At 50.7% G+C, this 17302-nt stretch overlaps 1 protein-coding gene across 7 annotated transcripts in view; it reads right to left on the minus strand.

Annotated features, from left to right (window-relative positions):
- ARHGEF7 (Rho guanine nucleotide exchange factor 7) overlaps positions 1-17302 on the minus strand; it is a 102890-nt gene that overhangs the window by 65527 nt on the left and 20061 nt on the right. For 3 of the 7 annotated variants that reach the window (XM_043478182.1, XM_043478193.1, XM_043478187.1), the window contains exon 2: positions 9318-9404. The exons of 2 other annotated variants lie outside the window; for them this stretch is intronic. In XM_043478182.1, the coding sequence (XP_043334117.1) occupies positions 9318-9404 (87 nt within the window). Of the gene's footprint in view, positions 1-3256; positions 3377-9317; positions 9405-9589; positions 9658-17302 lie in introns of those variants that run through there. 2 more of the 7 variants (XM_043478188.1, XM_043478185.1) reach the window with 2 other exon arrangements.

Raw genomic sequence — 17302 nt, forward strand, 5'->3', positions numbered from 1 at the left:
CTTCTCTGAATACTCAAAGCAAGTAGTGACAAAACCCAAACTGAGAAACACAAGTCAAGACAGAAAACTGCAAGTACACATTAACTTCCATCCCTGCCAAGGCTTTCACTGAGATGACAGAAAAAGCAGACTACTAATAAAAAACAGCAATAAAGAATCCACTGCAGGGCTAAAGGCAGGAGCAGAGGGCCACGAGCTGTCAAGATGAGGCTCAGGGAATTCCTGTGCGGGCTCCACGGCTAACCACCCCAGAGTCTTCAAAACCAAGGGAGTCACAGAGGACACAGTGGAGAAACTAGACCAACGGTACACGTCATAGTGAACGCAGCACACGACCCCTGGGTGGCGCCTACACTGAGAGAAATGCCACAGAGGTCCCCTGGAGGCCCCGGGGACCGCATCTGGGATGGCGTCGCCAGAACAGCGTCAAACGTCTGGGCGGTACCAGCAGGATGTGGTTTACACAACAGGAGGGCCTGGTTTGAAGACGTGCATGCTGAGCGCGTCCCGCAGTATACGCGGGGGTGCGGTACTGTGCTCAGCCGCTCAGGCGTGTCTGACTCTGCGACCCCGGGACTGCAGCCCCCGCCTGGCTCCTCTGTCCATGGGAGTCTCCAGGCTGGAACACTGGAGTGGGGTGCCATGCCCAGCTCCAGGGCATCCTCCCCACCCAGGGATCAAACCCAGTCTCCTGCACTGCAGGCAGATGCTCTACCAGCTGACCCAGCAGGGATATGGGTAAACAGCTAGCAAAGGAACCACGGGTTCACACACAACTTGGCGACAGAACAAGGCAGCGTCTACACGACCGTGTAAAGGCGCAGGGCGTTCACCCTGGTCTCCTGGCTGCTCTGCTGACTGTGAACTTTCAAAAATGAAAAGGGGGCTGACCACGAGGCTCTCTCTTGCATCCCCTCAGCGGCCCCCCAGCTTCACCCTTCAGCAGACAGGGAAGCACTCGTCACACACAGAGCTTCCCTCTGCAGGCCTCAGGGAACAGGACTCAAACCAGCCATCCCAAAAGGGCTCCTGTCCATTCAGTCGCTGCTGCGCCAACGCGTCTCAAGTCCCAGCGCGGCAGGCTGGCCCAGTCCTGCACCGAGAAGAGTGGAGAAGAGCAGCAGCTTCCCTCTGTGCCTCCTCCGCCGGGCGGGCTTCCTGGCTCTCCTGCAGGCTTGGGGGAAACACGTGGCCCCCTCTCCCAGCCAGACCGCCCCCAACGTCACCAAGCCCTCATGCCAAGCACACACCAGGACTTCCCTGATGTCCAGGGGATAAGAATCAGCCTGCCAATGCAGGAGACATGGGTTCAGCCCCTGGTCTGGGAAGATCCCAAATAACACAGAGCAACTCATCTCGCACACCTAGAGCCCATGCTCCACAAGAGAAGACACCCCAATGGGAAGCCTGTGCACCGAACCTAGAGAGGGGCCCCCCACTCGCCACAACTAGAGGAAGCCTGGACACAGCAACAAGACCCAGCACAGCCAAGAGCAAACAGACAAAACTGAAAAATAAAAATAAAGGACCCACGGGGGAACGAGTTAAAGCAGACTCTCTCCACAGGGGACGCCAGAACCACAGTCCTATAGAGCAGCCCACGGCTGCCACCCGGCCTGCCTGCTGCTCTCCCCTAGAGCGCGAGCATGTGTCAGTCACCCGGGAGCGAGGGGCAGACACCAGCGGCCGTGGACAGCAAACCCCGGCACCGCCCAGCTCGAGGACCAGGCAGTCTCTCTCAACGACCAGGGAAAACACCCAACACACACCAACCTAAATCGGGTCCAAAATTTGGGTCAAATTAGGTCAGAAATGCATATTCTGGCTAGAAAGTTATTTTTTTTTTAACATACTAAATGCAGATTTCACATCTAAATATGGTCTGAGAGGACTCGGGATTTGTTTCGCTTTGCAATTATTCACTGGGAACCTGTCCTCTCGCTAGTTCCCAGGACTCAGAGGAACTCCGCAGGGACACAAACCGCCTCAGGGCAAGAAAGGGGGGGGGCACTTCGCCTTCCTCAAGACCAACAGGGAGAAGCCAGTCAGGAGGTGGGGGTCCCTTCCTCAAGATGAACAGGCATTTTCTTGATTTGTTTTTAAATGGAAACAGAAAAGTGACAACTAGAAGATATTCAAAGTCTGTTTTACTGGACTTGGAAAAGGGGGGAAACGGAGTAAAAGAGGGGAATGAGATCAAAAGACAGCCCCCTGAGTGGCTAGAATTCCCATGGTCAGAGCAGCAGGCGGCCAAGTGTGTCAGGACTCTCCTCGTGAGCATGCAAAACGCAGCACCCGACAGCAGTCGTCCCCCCTGCTCCACGGTCCCCCAGGCCGTCCCCCCTGCCCCGCGGTCCCCGAGGCCGTCCCCCCTGCCCTGCGGTCCCCCCCAGGCCGTCCCCCCTGCCCCGTGGTCCCCGAGGCCGTCCCCCCTGCCCCGCGGTCCCCCAGGCCGTCCCCCCTGACCCGCAGTCCCCGAGGCCGTCCTGCCGCGGTCCCCCGTCCCCTGACCGCGGTCCCGACGGTCCTCCGACCCGCGGTCCCGGCCGTCCCCCTGCCCCGCGTCCCCGAGGCCGTCTCCCCTGCCCCGCGGTCCCGAGGCCGTCCCCCCTGCCCGCGGTCCCCCCAGGCCGTCCCCCCTGCCCCGCGGTCCCCCCAGGCCGTCCCCCCTGCCCCGCGGTCCCCCAGACCGTCCCCCCTGCTCCGCGGTCCCCTAGACCGTCCCCCCTAGACCGCCCCCCAGACCATCGCCCCTGCCCCGCGGTCCCCCTAGGCTGTCCCCCCAGACCATTCCCCACTGTTCCACAGTCCCCTACAAGACCCGGATTCCACCCACCACCTCGGCAGTCATGGAAAGCCATGCCCCCCAGAGCTCCCACCTAGAGCCCAGCCAGCCGCCACGCTGTCAGGATCTGTGACGGACCGGGGGCCTCCCTGCAGGGCTGACAGGCAGGTAGCGGCCTGCCTCTCCATGTGACTCCACCATGTTTGTGGTGGTCTGTCAGGCAGCTACAGAAACCAGTGAAAGCTGCGATTCTGGCTTGGCTGGTCCAGTCCAGGCGCAGCATGCCCAGGAGGACGCAGCCAGTGGAGCCACACGACCCAAGTTCAAACCCCGGCGCTCCCGCGCGGGGCTGTGACCTAAGACCTTGTCATCCGCTCCTCTGCAAAGCGGGGAAAATGCCACCTTCTCTGCAGGGCACCTGGGAAGACTCAACAAAACAGCACAGGCAGAACCGCTCGGCACACACTCTACCCGACACATCAGTCCTGCTCAACTCCAAGCTGCCGTGCGTCTCCAGCCTCTTCAACGATGGAGACTTCAAGGGTCCGACGTGGGTGCCACCTGCCTCATGAGGGGCTGGGCACTTCCAGTGCAGCCGATTCAGAGCGAGAGGCGCTTTCAGTGAGAGAAGTACACTTCAGATTCTAAAGATTGAATGTGAAAAAACAAAGTAACATCAACAATATTTGCACATCAACTACACCTTGATATAAGAACATTATGGGTACACTAGGTTAAAGATAACGTACTATTAAAAATGAATTCCATGTTTCTTTTGCCTTTTTTAAACGTAGTTACTAGGAGATTTAAAATAACAGGTGTGGCTCGGTTATATTTCTATCGAATGGCGCTGATCCTGACGGGAGACCCCAGAGACCTGGCGGGAAGAGAAGCCCAGGCCTCCGCGTGGGACGCAGCCCGCGTGCAGAGGGGACCAGCTCACTGGCAGGACGGCTGGCCAGGCTCTGCAGCATGACACAGAGCATGCAGGGAAAACTAAAGAGAATCGTACTGTCAGAGGAGGATTTAACATCTCTGCTTATAAGCACCTACAAGATGGTCAGAAACAGTTATTCATCTCACCTACCAAGTGACTTTTTTTTTTCTTTTTTTTCCCAAATGACTTTTTAATTACTCACTGTCCCTCTACTTCTTTAAAGGCAAGTTCTGGCAAAAACATGAATGACTTGACTTCAAGAGTTTATTCGGTAAGTCAGTCAATAAACACTATGTCATTACCTACCACTTCCAGCTCACCATGGAGTCAGGGGAAGAGATGACCAGCTAAGACGACAGACTGTGTGACCCCAAACACACCTGTGTGCAGAGCGACAGCACACAGCTTAACCGCCCACCCGTCTGAATCCAGGTCAAGGTGGTGGTCACACCTGGGTGGGGCATCTCATTCCCAGGGGAAGGACTGTACACTTCTGTCTTTGTGTCAATTAATTCTGAAGCCTACAACAACAAGTTTCAAGTTTTCACACAAGCGTGTTTTAGTTCTTTCAACAGTATTTTTAAATAGTTTTGGACAAAATCTCAATCACAACCTTGCTAAATATCTAGATGAGAACTGGGCATGAGGACAAAGAAGTTTAATGAAAGAATCTGCCCTCCAGAAATACACAAGAAAGATGAGGACTTCAGAAAGACGTAAGGCGCTTTCTTTCCCCACCTCATCAGCTCATCAGCCCAGCCTATGACAACCCTGGAGGGCCCTACTGACGCCTTTCCCTTCTCTCTGCAGGGAGGAGTCAAAGCTCCGCCACTCACACAGCGGGAAACGGGCACCCTGGCACAGTCTCCAAACTCACTTCCAGCCAGAGCGCCCCGTTTACAGAGTGGCCCCAGAACACCGCTGGCCAGCACCAGGCCAGAGGCTACTTGTGAAAGAGATGGAAGACAGCACCGCAAACGTCTGAGGCTCTCAACTTCTACTTCCTGCTCCAACAGCTTTTCTTTCACATCCTCCTTCCCAAGTCCACTGCAGGAAATCTCAAGTGCATCACATTGGCTTCAGTTTACCATTTACCCAGAAAGGCAGGCACGGCAGATGATGTAAGAAAGCTAGAATGTCCACCCCAGGAGGGTTCCATTAGCCTGAAGGCAAGAGAAACGACAGGTAGCAGGAAGGAGCCACTGGACTGCAGAGGCACGCGCTCCCACACACACTGCTGACGGCAAGGCAAAGGGACAAGACGTCTCTGGAGACACCCCGGCAGAGATGCTCAAAGCCTGCAAAAGCCCCACCTCCGACCTAATGCACTGCCACATCAGGCACCATCTCCTTCGGAGACAATCAAGGACGAGGGATCCTGTACAGCGAAGGGCATCAAAGGTCACTGCTGACAACAAGAAAGACTCGAAACAACCCCTACACCCAAAACCGAGGAGGAGCACCACAGTGAGGACACCGTTAAAACAACACGACAGACGTTTCACACAACAGTCCCTATGGCAAGTTAGAGCACATTTTAAAACATCGTGTATACCATGATGTCATGGATATTTTAAAAGCATATTTATATGCAAAGGGGGAAAAGGCTGAAAAATACACACTAAATTTCACACTGGTTATCTCTGCTGCTGCTGCTAAGTTGCTTCAGTCGTGTCCAACTCTGTGCGACCCCATAGACGGCAGATCACCAGGCTCCGCCGTCCCTGGGATTCTCCAGGCAAGAATACTAGAGTGGGGTGCCATTGCCTTCTCTGCTGGTTATCTCTAGATGGCATCATTATATAATTATTTTCCTTTTACATTTCTCCATTTCTTGAATTTTATGTAACTGAATATGGCTTATGGGATAAAGTATTTTTTTAAATGCCTACCAGCATTGTTCAAACTACAAGAAAATGATAATAATAACAGCTACTCTCTGCTTAGCACATGATATACATGAAGTGCTGTTCTAAGTGCTAAACACTAATTCATTCAATCCCATGACAAGGACAAAGGACCTGGACCCTGGTGACATGAGACACACTCGGTTTTCTGTAAAATATCACTCCTTGAAGCGGCCAGCTGCCACTGAGCGTGACACAGGCGGAGAGGGCTAAGAAAGTAACGACTCGGTTAACAGATACAAACCTGTCAACAGGTAAGAAGTAAGACAACAAAGTCAGCACGACCCACAGCTGTTGATGTGAACAAGTCTACCCCTCACCCTGTGAAACCAACACCAGAGTCAGCATGCCACCCAAACAGTCATACAGAGTGAGGTCAGAACACGTCCCCCTGAGTGGTCCCACCGCCAGGGACCGGTTTCCTTTTGGTTTCAGGCACTCGTGAGCATCCAGGGCATTACTCCCCGACATCCCCCTGCCCCCTCCGGCTCGGCCGTGGTCACTCCAGATAGGCAACGGTCTGCAGCTGTGGATGGTTCACTCACCACGCAGAGGAGTGCATAGCGAGGGGTGCTGGTCCCTAATCTTCACCACCTGCTCCTCCAGGAGGCTCAGGAAGCGAGGCCGCCTGCAGCGGCACGAAGCACCTCCTGTAGGGCCAACGCCAGCCCCGCGCCCCAGCTCCCAGCCGCCGGTCCCCAGGGGCCCACGCAGCCCTGCCAGCCTTTCTGTTTACTTCCAGCACCCGGACCCTCATACCCACTCCTGCTGCCCAGGACCTGCCGAGCCACCACCTCTGCAGTATTCCTTAACAAGCCCAACAGCAGCCCTGCAGTGAACACTCACGGGGTTAATAGTGAGAACCGACGTCAGACTGTGCCTCCTTCCTATAAAAGGAGGACTGGGCTAACTCAACAGACTAAGGGGTAAACTAAGGCAACAAGTACAAGTCCTTAAGGAATACAAACTACAAAAAGCAGCACGCTCCTGAGAGCTGAAATCAGGGGCCAGGTGGAGACGGGAAAACTATACACAGGACTTGGTCAGCATGAGCAACATTCTCACAACGACCAGGACAAGTTCCGTCCTTCCACATGTACCAGGTGAATGACAGCTTCCAGACACAACATTCTCGAGCTGGAGACACTCACAGTGCCCGGCTCCTTTCATCAGCAAACTCGACTTTTCCAGGAAAGTTCCAACTTTCATTACCAAGGCATACATAATTCTAAATAGTGTTACTTTACATGCTTATTACACTATTAGAAACATGAGAAAAAAAATCTAAATTCTTATCAAATTCCACACTATTGAAGGAAACAAAAAAAGTCAAATAAGATGCTTACTGGATAGCAAAAAAAAATCGTAAGCAAAATGAAAAGATCAAAGTCACATAGGCTGTTTTGCTAAATATGATTTTCCAATAAATTTTTACATTTTCCAAATTTCAAAATGTTTTCTAACCTAAAACCTAAATTGTTTTTCAAAGCTTAACAATAAATGCAAACTGTACAACAGTCCTTTAAAATTAAAACTCCGTTCATGATCAGAACCACTCACTGAGGGATAAGACTTGATTTTCACACTGTATTAAGATGTGTACGCATGAAAATAACTGATAAAGTGATTACGATGTTCCATTCCTCTTTTCCTTTAAGAAACCTGTGAATAATTTATAATGGTGGTAAACAAGAAAATACATATACCAAAAATAAGCAGTCTCTTACAAACACAGTTCAGTCTAAACCTCTGGAAAAAAGCACCTTGACACTTTACATAAAGAAAAAGCTAATCTAGAATTCAAGCTATCAATTTTGGGTTTCACATTTGTAATTTCAAAAGCTTTTTGTCAATCTCTCTTCCAGGATTTTGCGAAAACAAAGCACACAGAGCTACAAGGTATTTCAAAAGAACAAAGCCTTTCTCTGCTCACTCCCTTTCACATGTTTTTCTTTAAAATCCCTGGGAAACGGCCACACTTGTGTTGCATGTGTGAGGCTGTCTTTCAGAAAGCAAGCCTGTCCCTTCACATCATGGATGAGAACAAGGCTGGAAGTCCACCTTGAGTCCACACCACACAGAATTCCTTTCTCAGATGCTTATAAACAGTGTATGGGCTTTCTGATCGGCTTTATTATTATTATTACCTCTCATTTAATTGAAAGTTTTAAGTACGACTTATAATTGAGCTTGAAAGAATGTTAACTAAACTTGTCTCTATATTAAATTTACTAGAAGAGATATTCTTAAAAATTTGCACAAAAAAAAGTTTGCACAAAATAAGTCAAAATTGATTTTTGTACATAAAGTGAAACATCTGATACCAACTACAACTTCAAGGTCAACCAATCACAAGCATTTATGGAAGGCCTACGAAATGCCAAGCACTGTTCTAGATGCTTAGGATGTGTTAGTGAACAAAGTCTCTTTTAGAACATCTTTAAATAAGCTCTTAATTTTAAAAAACAGTAGCTATATAAATTTCAACAGTAACCTTTGGAAAACTAAGAATGGGTTTTTTTGGTTTTTTTTTTTTTAATTCAACTTTCTTTAAAACAATTCTTTCCTTAAAACCTGACACTGAAATGTCACATTATATTCAAAGTACAAACTGAGTTCTTAATGATTAAAAAAAAAAACCAAAACACCTGAATAGTTTGGAAAGGATAATAAAATTCCACAACAACCAAGAAAAAGCAAAAACTGCCACAAACATTCATTATCACAGCCTGACAGGGGACTTCGATGAAAAATGACCAAGCTCACCCAGCAGAGGAAAGGATCCTTCTGAAACAATGTCTCTCCCACTCCTGAACTGCCAATCTCTGCTCTGGAATCGCCTCTGAGTCTGATTTCCTCACAGATACCAAACCCTATCAACTTAGTGTTGATAAAAAACAGTACCAACAGATAAGCTTTCCGTAGACTCTTCCTCAGATTTGACGGCTTCCAGATTTACTTCCCAAGAAACCGAAGAGGCTGTCCTTTCAGGATGAGAACCCACCGCGGTTCCTTTGAAGATGCTTTCATACGCTGCTGCCTAGGAGCTTGGCAGAATTCACCTCAGCACTCAGATCAGGAAACAGAGGCAGAGTGTGCTAAAGCCACACGTAGAAGACGCAAGATTTAAACCCCCAACAGACACAAAGCAGCCGCATTTCTGATCTAAAGCACTACCCCATGATTTGGGGGGAGGGGGTACCCACATCCGGGAAAAAGGAGTTTCCAGGGAGACGCCGCTGAAAGACTGTACTTAGCGTAGAGACAAAATCCTAAGCAACGTGGAAACGACATCCCCGCCCAGAAGGCTCCCCGCGACGCAGCTTAACGTCTCTAACCTAAATGTCCAGTCAAAATGAGAGCCAGCTGACCTACAGCCCAAGGGAGACTAGGAGCGCGTCGAGGAGGACGAGGGGCCCGTTTTCTTTCTCCGGGCCCGGCCTGACACCTGCCTGGGCTTCGCGAGCCCACATGCGGGGCCTCCGAGCATCCCCAGGGCACAGAGGAGGCTGAGGCAGGGACCAAGGAACCCGAGAGCACCCCTGAGGAACGAGCGCTTGTCACCGGCACCGCGAACCAGCAGAGCCCCTCTCCCCGTCGCGGAGGGCGAGACGCGGGGCTCCTCCCCGCCCCGACACCGCGCTCGCCCCTGGGCACCGTGCGCCCGCGCCCCGCGCTCCGGCCTCACCTCCAGCCGCAGGGACGCCCCGCAGCCTCGCAGGAACTCGCGGATGTTGCTCAGGCACTCGCCCTCGCTCCGGGGCTCTGGGAAGACCTGCAACAGAAAGCACAGGCGCTGAGCGCCGCGCGCAGGCCGCGGGCGCGCCCCGAGGCGAGCCCGCCGCGGCCCCCGCGGGCGTGCCCGCCCCTCACGCAACCAGGCCGGGCGGCCCTGGCGGCCCGGCGCGACCCTGGCCGCCCCCGCCGGCGCCCGCGCGCCCGGCCGCCGCCTCTCCTCACCCCTTTTCCTTCCTCCCGGCTGCACCAATCTCCTCAGGCCCCTTCCCTCACCAGGAAGTGGAGCGGCGGCGGAAGTGACGTCTTCAGACCGCGCCCCGGCCAGCCCCCCGCACGCGACCTCTTCCGGTCTCCGCCTCGCTGGCGCGGCCTCCTCGCCTGGCTCCTGGCCCTCAGCCTCCGATTCAGCCCACCCGACGCGGGCCACGCGCGGACTCCTCCGTCCCCGAAAGCTGGCGCTTTTCCCCGACGCGGTCCCGCGGACGCAGCCCGCCCACCCAGCGGGGACCCGGGAAAGCTTGGCCTCCGCCGCTTCAAGCAACAACGAAGGGGCTGGCGAGAACCTGTTTTTTCTTCAGTTCTTCCCCGCCCCCGGCTCGAGGGGGCAGGGGGGCTAGAATTCTAATAGATGATTTAAACTAATTAACAACGTAAATTATGCATGTTGGGATTAAAGCTCAATGTTTTCTTCTCCTAAATATGGACCATGTGCTTCATCAATGATTAACCAAAATAGCCTGTTACTCTTCAGCGCGAAGGCTGCTGGAGACAAATGGAAATTGCAGCCTCCATCCCAGGAGAGGAGCGGCGAGGGCTCACGCAGACAGACCTTCTGTGCTTGGTCCAAGGCAGAGCTGTAAAGGCCACCGCCACGCGTGTAAGGAGTTACTAACAACCTCCCACGGCAAGAAACGAAGGAAACCAAGAACAGCACCAATTACACAGAACAATCAAGGGAGAAGCCTGAGACCTCAGAAGAGCTTTTTTGTTGTTCTGAACTACACATGAAGGCTTTTTACACTGAAGTGTCATCAGGAATTCGAGCATTCAGGACGTTCAAGACACTTTTGTCCTTCTGTCCTCTAGTGTGAAATCTCGACATTCCATCAGGTCTCTCTCAGGAATACTGTGGTTTCATGTCAAAGTGCTTAGGGCTTCTAAAATTACAAAAGAAAACCAGGGTGTTAAGCAGTGCAAAGATGGAGTAAATGAGACTTTTTTTCCCCCCTAAAGTTTAAAAATTCCTAGAGAAGTGCCAACATGTTTCCCTCCAAATACTGAACAGATTTGTTTTTTCCAGTGGAACAGCAAAACCAAAGCTGCCTTCTAGTCCCATCTACTCCTTCCTCAGACTCCCTCAGTCAGTCCTCATTCATGGATTCTGTATTTGCAAATTGGCCTACTCGATAAAATTTATGTGTAACCACAAAATCCATATTTGCAGCACTTTCTCAGCCATTTATAAATGTGCAAAGCAGCAAGAAATTTGAATTTCCTTATGCACATGTTCCCAGCTGAATGTGAATAAGGTCATGCTGTGCCATCTTACATTAGCTCTTAATGGAAGCAAATGTCCTTTCCACTATCTATTGGTGCCACGTTTTTCACTTTTTTTTTTTCTTGGTGATTTCACTATTTTAAATGGCCCCCAAGCATAGTGCTAAAGCACTGTCCAGTGTTCCTAAGCACAAGAAGGTTGTGATGCGCCTTACAGAGAAAATACGTGTGATAGATAAACTTCATTCAGGCCTGAGTTACAGCGCTAGGGGTCCCAGATTCAACATTAATGAGTCAACAATACAGTACATGTAGAAAAAGGAAGAAGATATTCGGAGATGACATGAAGCCATTTTGGAAAGTGCTTAAGTAACCTTTATAGTGTGTGATGCAGCTGTGGGAAAGATGGAAAAGCAACTAAATTTGTGGGTTCATGAGATGACAAGCAATAAAAAGAGCATAGTAGACAGCATTGTTGTGAGGCTGAAAGCCAAAGAAATGTACAGTCATCTTACCCAGGGCCAAGACAATATTAAACCCTTCTCAGCTAGTGCAGGTTGGCTTGCACAATTCAAAAGGTGATACCACATGAAAAATGTTAGACTTGCAGGCAAGCCAGGTTCTACATATCGGGAGGCAGCAGAAGGGTTTAGAAAATACCTGCTAAGTGTTATATATTAAAAGGGTTATATAGAAGAGCAGGTTTTGAGTGCTGATGAAAACTGGCTTATTTTACAAGAATGCTGGCAAGTGAACCTGTGCAATGCAAATGGCCCCCAAAGCTCCTGGCTTTAAATCATTCAAAGACTGGGTAACCTTGCTATTAGGTGCAGTCGCCAAGGGTGACTTTAAGAGAAAACCCCTCATGGTACACAGAGCACAAAACCCACGAGCATTCAGAGGGAAAACCTTGAACCATATGCCAGTCCATTGGAGATGGAACAAAAAAGCATGGATGGCATCTGAAATATTTCTGGGAAGTTTCCACAACTGCTTCCCAGAAGCTGAACGCTATCTCCATGGCAAAAACCTTGCCTTCACGGTTTTATTAATCTTGGATAACGCCCCAGTTCATTGCTGTTAGGAGCTCAAAAACGCCCACCCTGACATAGAAGTTGTCCTCATGCCCCCAAACATGGCATCTCTCATCCAAGCCCTCAGTCAGGGTATGATAAAAGCTTTCAAGGCACTTTACGCCAGGGAGCTTTAAGCCAGGCTTTCAAGGCTCTCAGCACCAACAAGGAGACCACCATACTGGAGTACTGGAAGTCAGTCACCATACGCAACATTATTGATCACATCAGCACAGCCTGGGACAGCATCAAACAGGCTACCATTAGCAGTTGTTGGGGAAACATTTGGCCAAACTGAAAAATTTTTAAGGTTTTGAAGATGTCACAGAAAACACGAAGAATAGTGTCAAAAACATAATGCATATTGCACAACAAATGAGTGGAGAGGGTTTCCATAACATGAAGGCAGGCAACAGGGAGGAAATTTGGAGAGAAACAACAGCAGAACCTACCAACCAAGACTCAGATGAGATGGCAGAATGAGGTGTCAAAGTCAGCAATGAGGATGGCAGTGCAAGTCAGCCTGAGACTGCAAGAATTGTCCCTTTTACAGCAGCCAAGATGGTGGAATGGCCTTCAGCCTTGGAAGAAATTTTCAATGACGTGGAAAATAGGGACCCTGTGCCCAAATGCAGCCTCACATTTAAGCACCTTGCCTCAACTGCATTCATCTCTTAGGCCAAAACACATAAAGATATGAGGCAAAAAGCCAAGTGGACAAAGTCAAAGCAATTATTTCAAGTCAGATTGGGAGGGAAAGTTGTTGACACCATCACCAACCTGTAAAGGCCAAACTCCTGTGGCAGGGCTGCCAGGCCACCCTCCTTGATGTCTTCCTCTTCTGCCCAGGGAGCTTCACCACTTTCCTTCAGTTTCCAGTGAAGTAAAAAGAAGTCATGTCCGACTCTTTGTGACCCCATAGTCCATGGAATTCTCCAGGCCAGAATACTAGAGTGGGTAGCCGTTCCCTTCTCCAGGGGATCTTCCCAACCCAGGGATAGAACCTAGGTCTCCCGCAGTGCAGGCGGATTCTTTATCAGCTGAGCCACCAGGGACAAGTTTCCAAGGGGCACGCCAACATTGAGGGGCTTCACCACACCGCGCACCGCCCTGCCACGTGTCACACAGCTCCACCAACAGTGAGGCAGTTTCTGTACGTTTGTAAACGTTTAATCTTCAGTTAACACTTTTGGAGGTTTTCTTTCTTGTGTTACACTGTACTGTCCAGTATATGGTATGCATGTGTGTGTGTGAGCAGTAGACATGTGTACTTTCTAGAACAGTCACCCGATGGTGACTACATTACACAATGCTGTCATTGAAATAGTGTTTTCTTATGAAGATACACGGCATGTTAATTATTTGTAAATATACAAATATGTTAAATAAGCCATCTTTAAACAGAAACATACCCAAAACAAGATTATGTGTTGCTTAGTTGACCAAATGTCGTGACCATAGTCTCAAAGGAAACTAACCCTGTATTTCTCCAGGAACAGTGGTTCAGTTACTGCTAATTCAGTGGTCATGGTGCCCTTGTAGAATGCAGTTACCACAAACAACAATTGCCTCAACATTTAAAACTATTAATCTATCAGGATCTGTTACGAATTCTCTACGAGTTCACAAATGATGGCAACATACTACAGTTTTTCATAAAAATTAATTACAAAATGCTAATTATTATTTGACAATGTATATCTTAAGGCAGTGTTTTTTAAATGTTTAATCTTCAGTTAATGCTGTTTTCGAGGTTTTCTTTCTTGTGTTACACTATACGGTCCAGTATACAGTATGCACGTGTGTGTGTATGTGTGTTTGAGCACTGGATGTGTGTACTTTTTAAAAGTCACCCGATGGTGACTACATTACATAATGCTGTCATTGAAATAGTGTTTTCTTATGAAGAAGGTTTTCTTAAATGAGTTTATTTGCCCATGGATGATCACTTACTGCTGGAAAGAGATATTGACCAGCACCAGTTCTGTTCCCATCTTGGGGTTTTTTATGCAAACACTGCGAAACCTTGTTCATAAATTAAGTGCATGGAAATGGATGGAGTTTTATTAGGATGTAACTTGATTCTGTGAAACCTTCTGAGTTACATAGCCAAAGTCCTGATACAATCTATCATAAATAAAAACTTGACATCATCAGCTAACAACTTGACTGGGGTCTCCTTCAATTTCTGTGAAAGCTGAGAAGTACAACCCTGAGCTGCAGCCTGCAGTCATCAGGGTCACACCCCTCCCAGCGCCAGGGCCTCTGTGACCCAGCCGGGAAGCCCTCCCCCAGAGCATGCACCCTGGGGACACACAAGGGCCGTAGTTGTGAAAGCGGAGGGGACAGCTGGGCCAGCGCCAGGCCCTCCTCGCACACAGGCAGCTTCCCGGCTCATCAGAGTTGAGCACAGGTGCAAGCTGAGGACCTAGAACTGGAGATGTGATGGTGGTGGTTTAGTTGTCATGTCTGACTCATTGTAACCCCATGGACTGTAGCCCACAGGTTCCGCTGTCCATGGAATTCTCCAGGCAAGAATACTGGAGTGGGTTGCCATTTCCTTCTCCATGATGATAAAAGAGGCAATACTTAAAAGCGCCCCCCCGCCCGATATTTTGCTGAGGAAGCTGTATGAATGGTAAGTGAGCACATGAAAAAGTGTGGCGCGTCCTTAGTCAGGGGGGAAATGCAATTAAAACCACAAATGACACTCTCCACCCAGCAGGCTAGTGAGCTGGAGAAGGCTGGCGGTCTCACGAACTGAAGACGGGGAGCAGTAGGAGCCCCACGCCTGTCGGTGGGATGCTCGGGGAACCGCGGTGTCTCTCAGAGTCAGACACGCCTGAGCCCCAGCAGTTCCTCCCCGAGGCATTTACCCAAGCGGGATGGAAACACGTCCTCCAAAAGCCACGTTCGAGAATGTTCACAGCAGCTTTATTTGCAGCCACCCGAAGGCAGGCTCCCCTGAGTGCATCCTCCGAGGTGTCCAGAGAGGCGCTCCAACAACTGCCCTGAGCATTTTCCAGAAATCCTCTCCCGAACCTCCCACCACGACAAACTCCAGGCTTTTCCGCCAAAAGCTGTAATCCGGCAGAGGCATAGACAGTCCCAAAAGTACTGTGATTTCCCTTTGAAATACTGCTTTTGTAGTCCGTATATGATAAGGGGCGTGTCTGATGTTCTGAGAATCTGCTACAAACTAGATCCCAAGGCAGCATTGAGGTCAGAGGTCAGACCTCAGCAACAGCTGCTGGGCTCCCGCCTCCCCAGCTTCTTCCCACCACCCACTCCATGCCCAGCACAGCCAGCTCCTCCTGCAGCGCCTTCCCTCCAACTCTGAAGGTGTCCAGAGTCTTAGTTTCCAAAACTGCCACCAGGAAGAACAGGCTGTCCTACCAGCAAGGAATTGCACGGGCTTCAGCTAAGACGGAAAGCACAAGAAACTAACAGCTGGGAGACACCCAGCTGCCTGGGACCCTGGTCCCCAGGAGGGGTGGCTTCCTGGGGCGCCTCCACGGCCTCCTCCCTGCCCCGACTTTGTAAGTAGTCTCTTCGTTAAATACTCTTCAACCATCTGTTTAGCGTCATCTGTTTCTCGCTGGGACCCTAACCCCAGTGAGCCTCCTGGTGGTACAAACTGAACGCGGTGTCACAGCGAAAGGCGAGGAACCATTTAGGGAAAGGAGTGAGTCAGCCACAGCCCTGTCGCGGAACAGCGCACCGGCCCCCCGCACTGCTTTCAGAAAGAGGCGGCTTTACACCCTGACCTGTCACAGCCTCCTGCTTACAGGACAGTCCTCCTGGGCGGACACGCTGCCTCTGTGTTCAGAGCAAAAAGCAGGGTGTGCAGAAACGCGTGGCCTGTCTGGAGGCACACGGCAGATAACAGAGGCTGCCGCCCGGGTGGGGAGCGGGGCTCAGAGGACTAAAGTGTTTGTCACGCTGTACGTTTCCGTACCCTTTCAATTCTGTCCCACACACAAGTATTATTAAATAAACACATTTTTTAAAAGAAGAACACTCCAGTCTTCATTCCTCGACAGGTAACGTGGCCCTCCAGTTAAAAAACAGCCCTCAGAGAGCCCAGCTCTCAGTGCATTAGGGCCCTTATAAAGCAGATCTCGACCCACCCTGCCAAAATGCAAGGCGATGCTTACAACCCTAAATTCCCCACCCAGAAGTCAAACGGGCACTGAAGGGCTCGTCCAACTTGTAACGACCCGGCAGCCGTTGCTTCATTCTCACTAGAGTGTGGCTGTCTCCTGCTCAGGGGCCATGCTCATTCTGCACCCAGAGAGGCTGAGGGGAGGGAAAACAGGTCAGCAGAGCCCAGCAGAAGGCCACAGGGCCCTTCCTGCAGTCCCGCAGAGGACAGTGAGGCCGCTGCAGCGCCTGGGACCTGGCAGCGAGTTCCAGAGAGTAATCAGCTCCCAGGGCACACAGCCTGGGGTCACAGGTCGTCTACGGGGAGCCATCGAAGCCTTTGATAAAGCACGTTTTGCTCTGCTTCCCTTCCTTAACACAAGCCCTACTCCCGGGTGGATGCTACGGTCATCTGAGGAGCTGGCTGAGCCCGAAGGGCAGTCAGAAATGGAAATACACTAAGCACAGCCTTCCCAGACGTGAGGGGTGCCGGGTGGGGGCCGGCAAGACTGCACAGCCTAAATTAGCTTGGGTGTCCCCTGAGGCTCGCTTCCCACAGACTCCAAAAGCACATTTCAAGTCTCTGAGAGATGGTGGCGACCATCCCAAATGCATACCAATGCCAAAAATGGATTTTTAAAAATGTGAGCACAGACATTCCCCAGATAACCCGGGCTAAGCTTCTCCACCACGGTTGTATTTTACCCTCGCGGGAGCGTCAGATCAACAGGCAGACGTACAGTTAGTCGAATGAGAGCAATCTGAAAACCAGCACGCCACCCGCCCCGTGTGGCTGTGACCCACACACAGTGTCACAGAGGTGCGCAGCAGGGCCACTCTACCGCCTCATTCCTTCCTGACACAGGAAGACAGGAGCCCAAGCTCACAAGGGCTTCCCAGGTGGCACAGTGGTAAAGAAGCCGCCTGCGACGCAAGAGGCGTGGATTCAATCCCTGGACCGGGAAGATCCCCTGGAGAAGGAAATGGCAAGCCGCTCCAGCAGTCCTGCCTGGGAACTCGTGGACAGAGAAGCCTGGTGGGTTATACGGTCCATGGGGTCACAAGGAGTCGGACACGACTGAGCACAGAGCTCACAAGACAACTGACCGAGGCCTTGTACTCAGACTTGTCTTAACTCTAAAGTCTCACCCGTTCACATGGAACAAGCATCCTTGTTCTTCCCCTCTCACTCTTCTGCTTTCAACCCAATAGAAACATGCAT

Source organism: Cervus canadensis, chromosome 9 (assembly GCF_019320065.1).
Source record: "Cervus canadensis isolate Bull #8, Minnesota chromosome 9, ASM1932006v1, whole genome shotgun sequence".
In the NCBI taxonomy this organism is placed as follows: domain Eukaryota; kingdom Metazoa; phylum Chordata; class Mammalia; order Artiodactyla; family Cervidae; genus Cervus; species Cervus canadensis.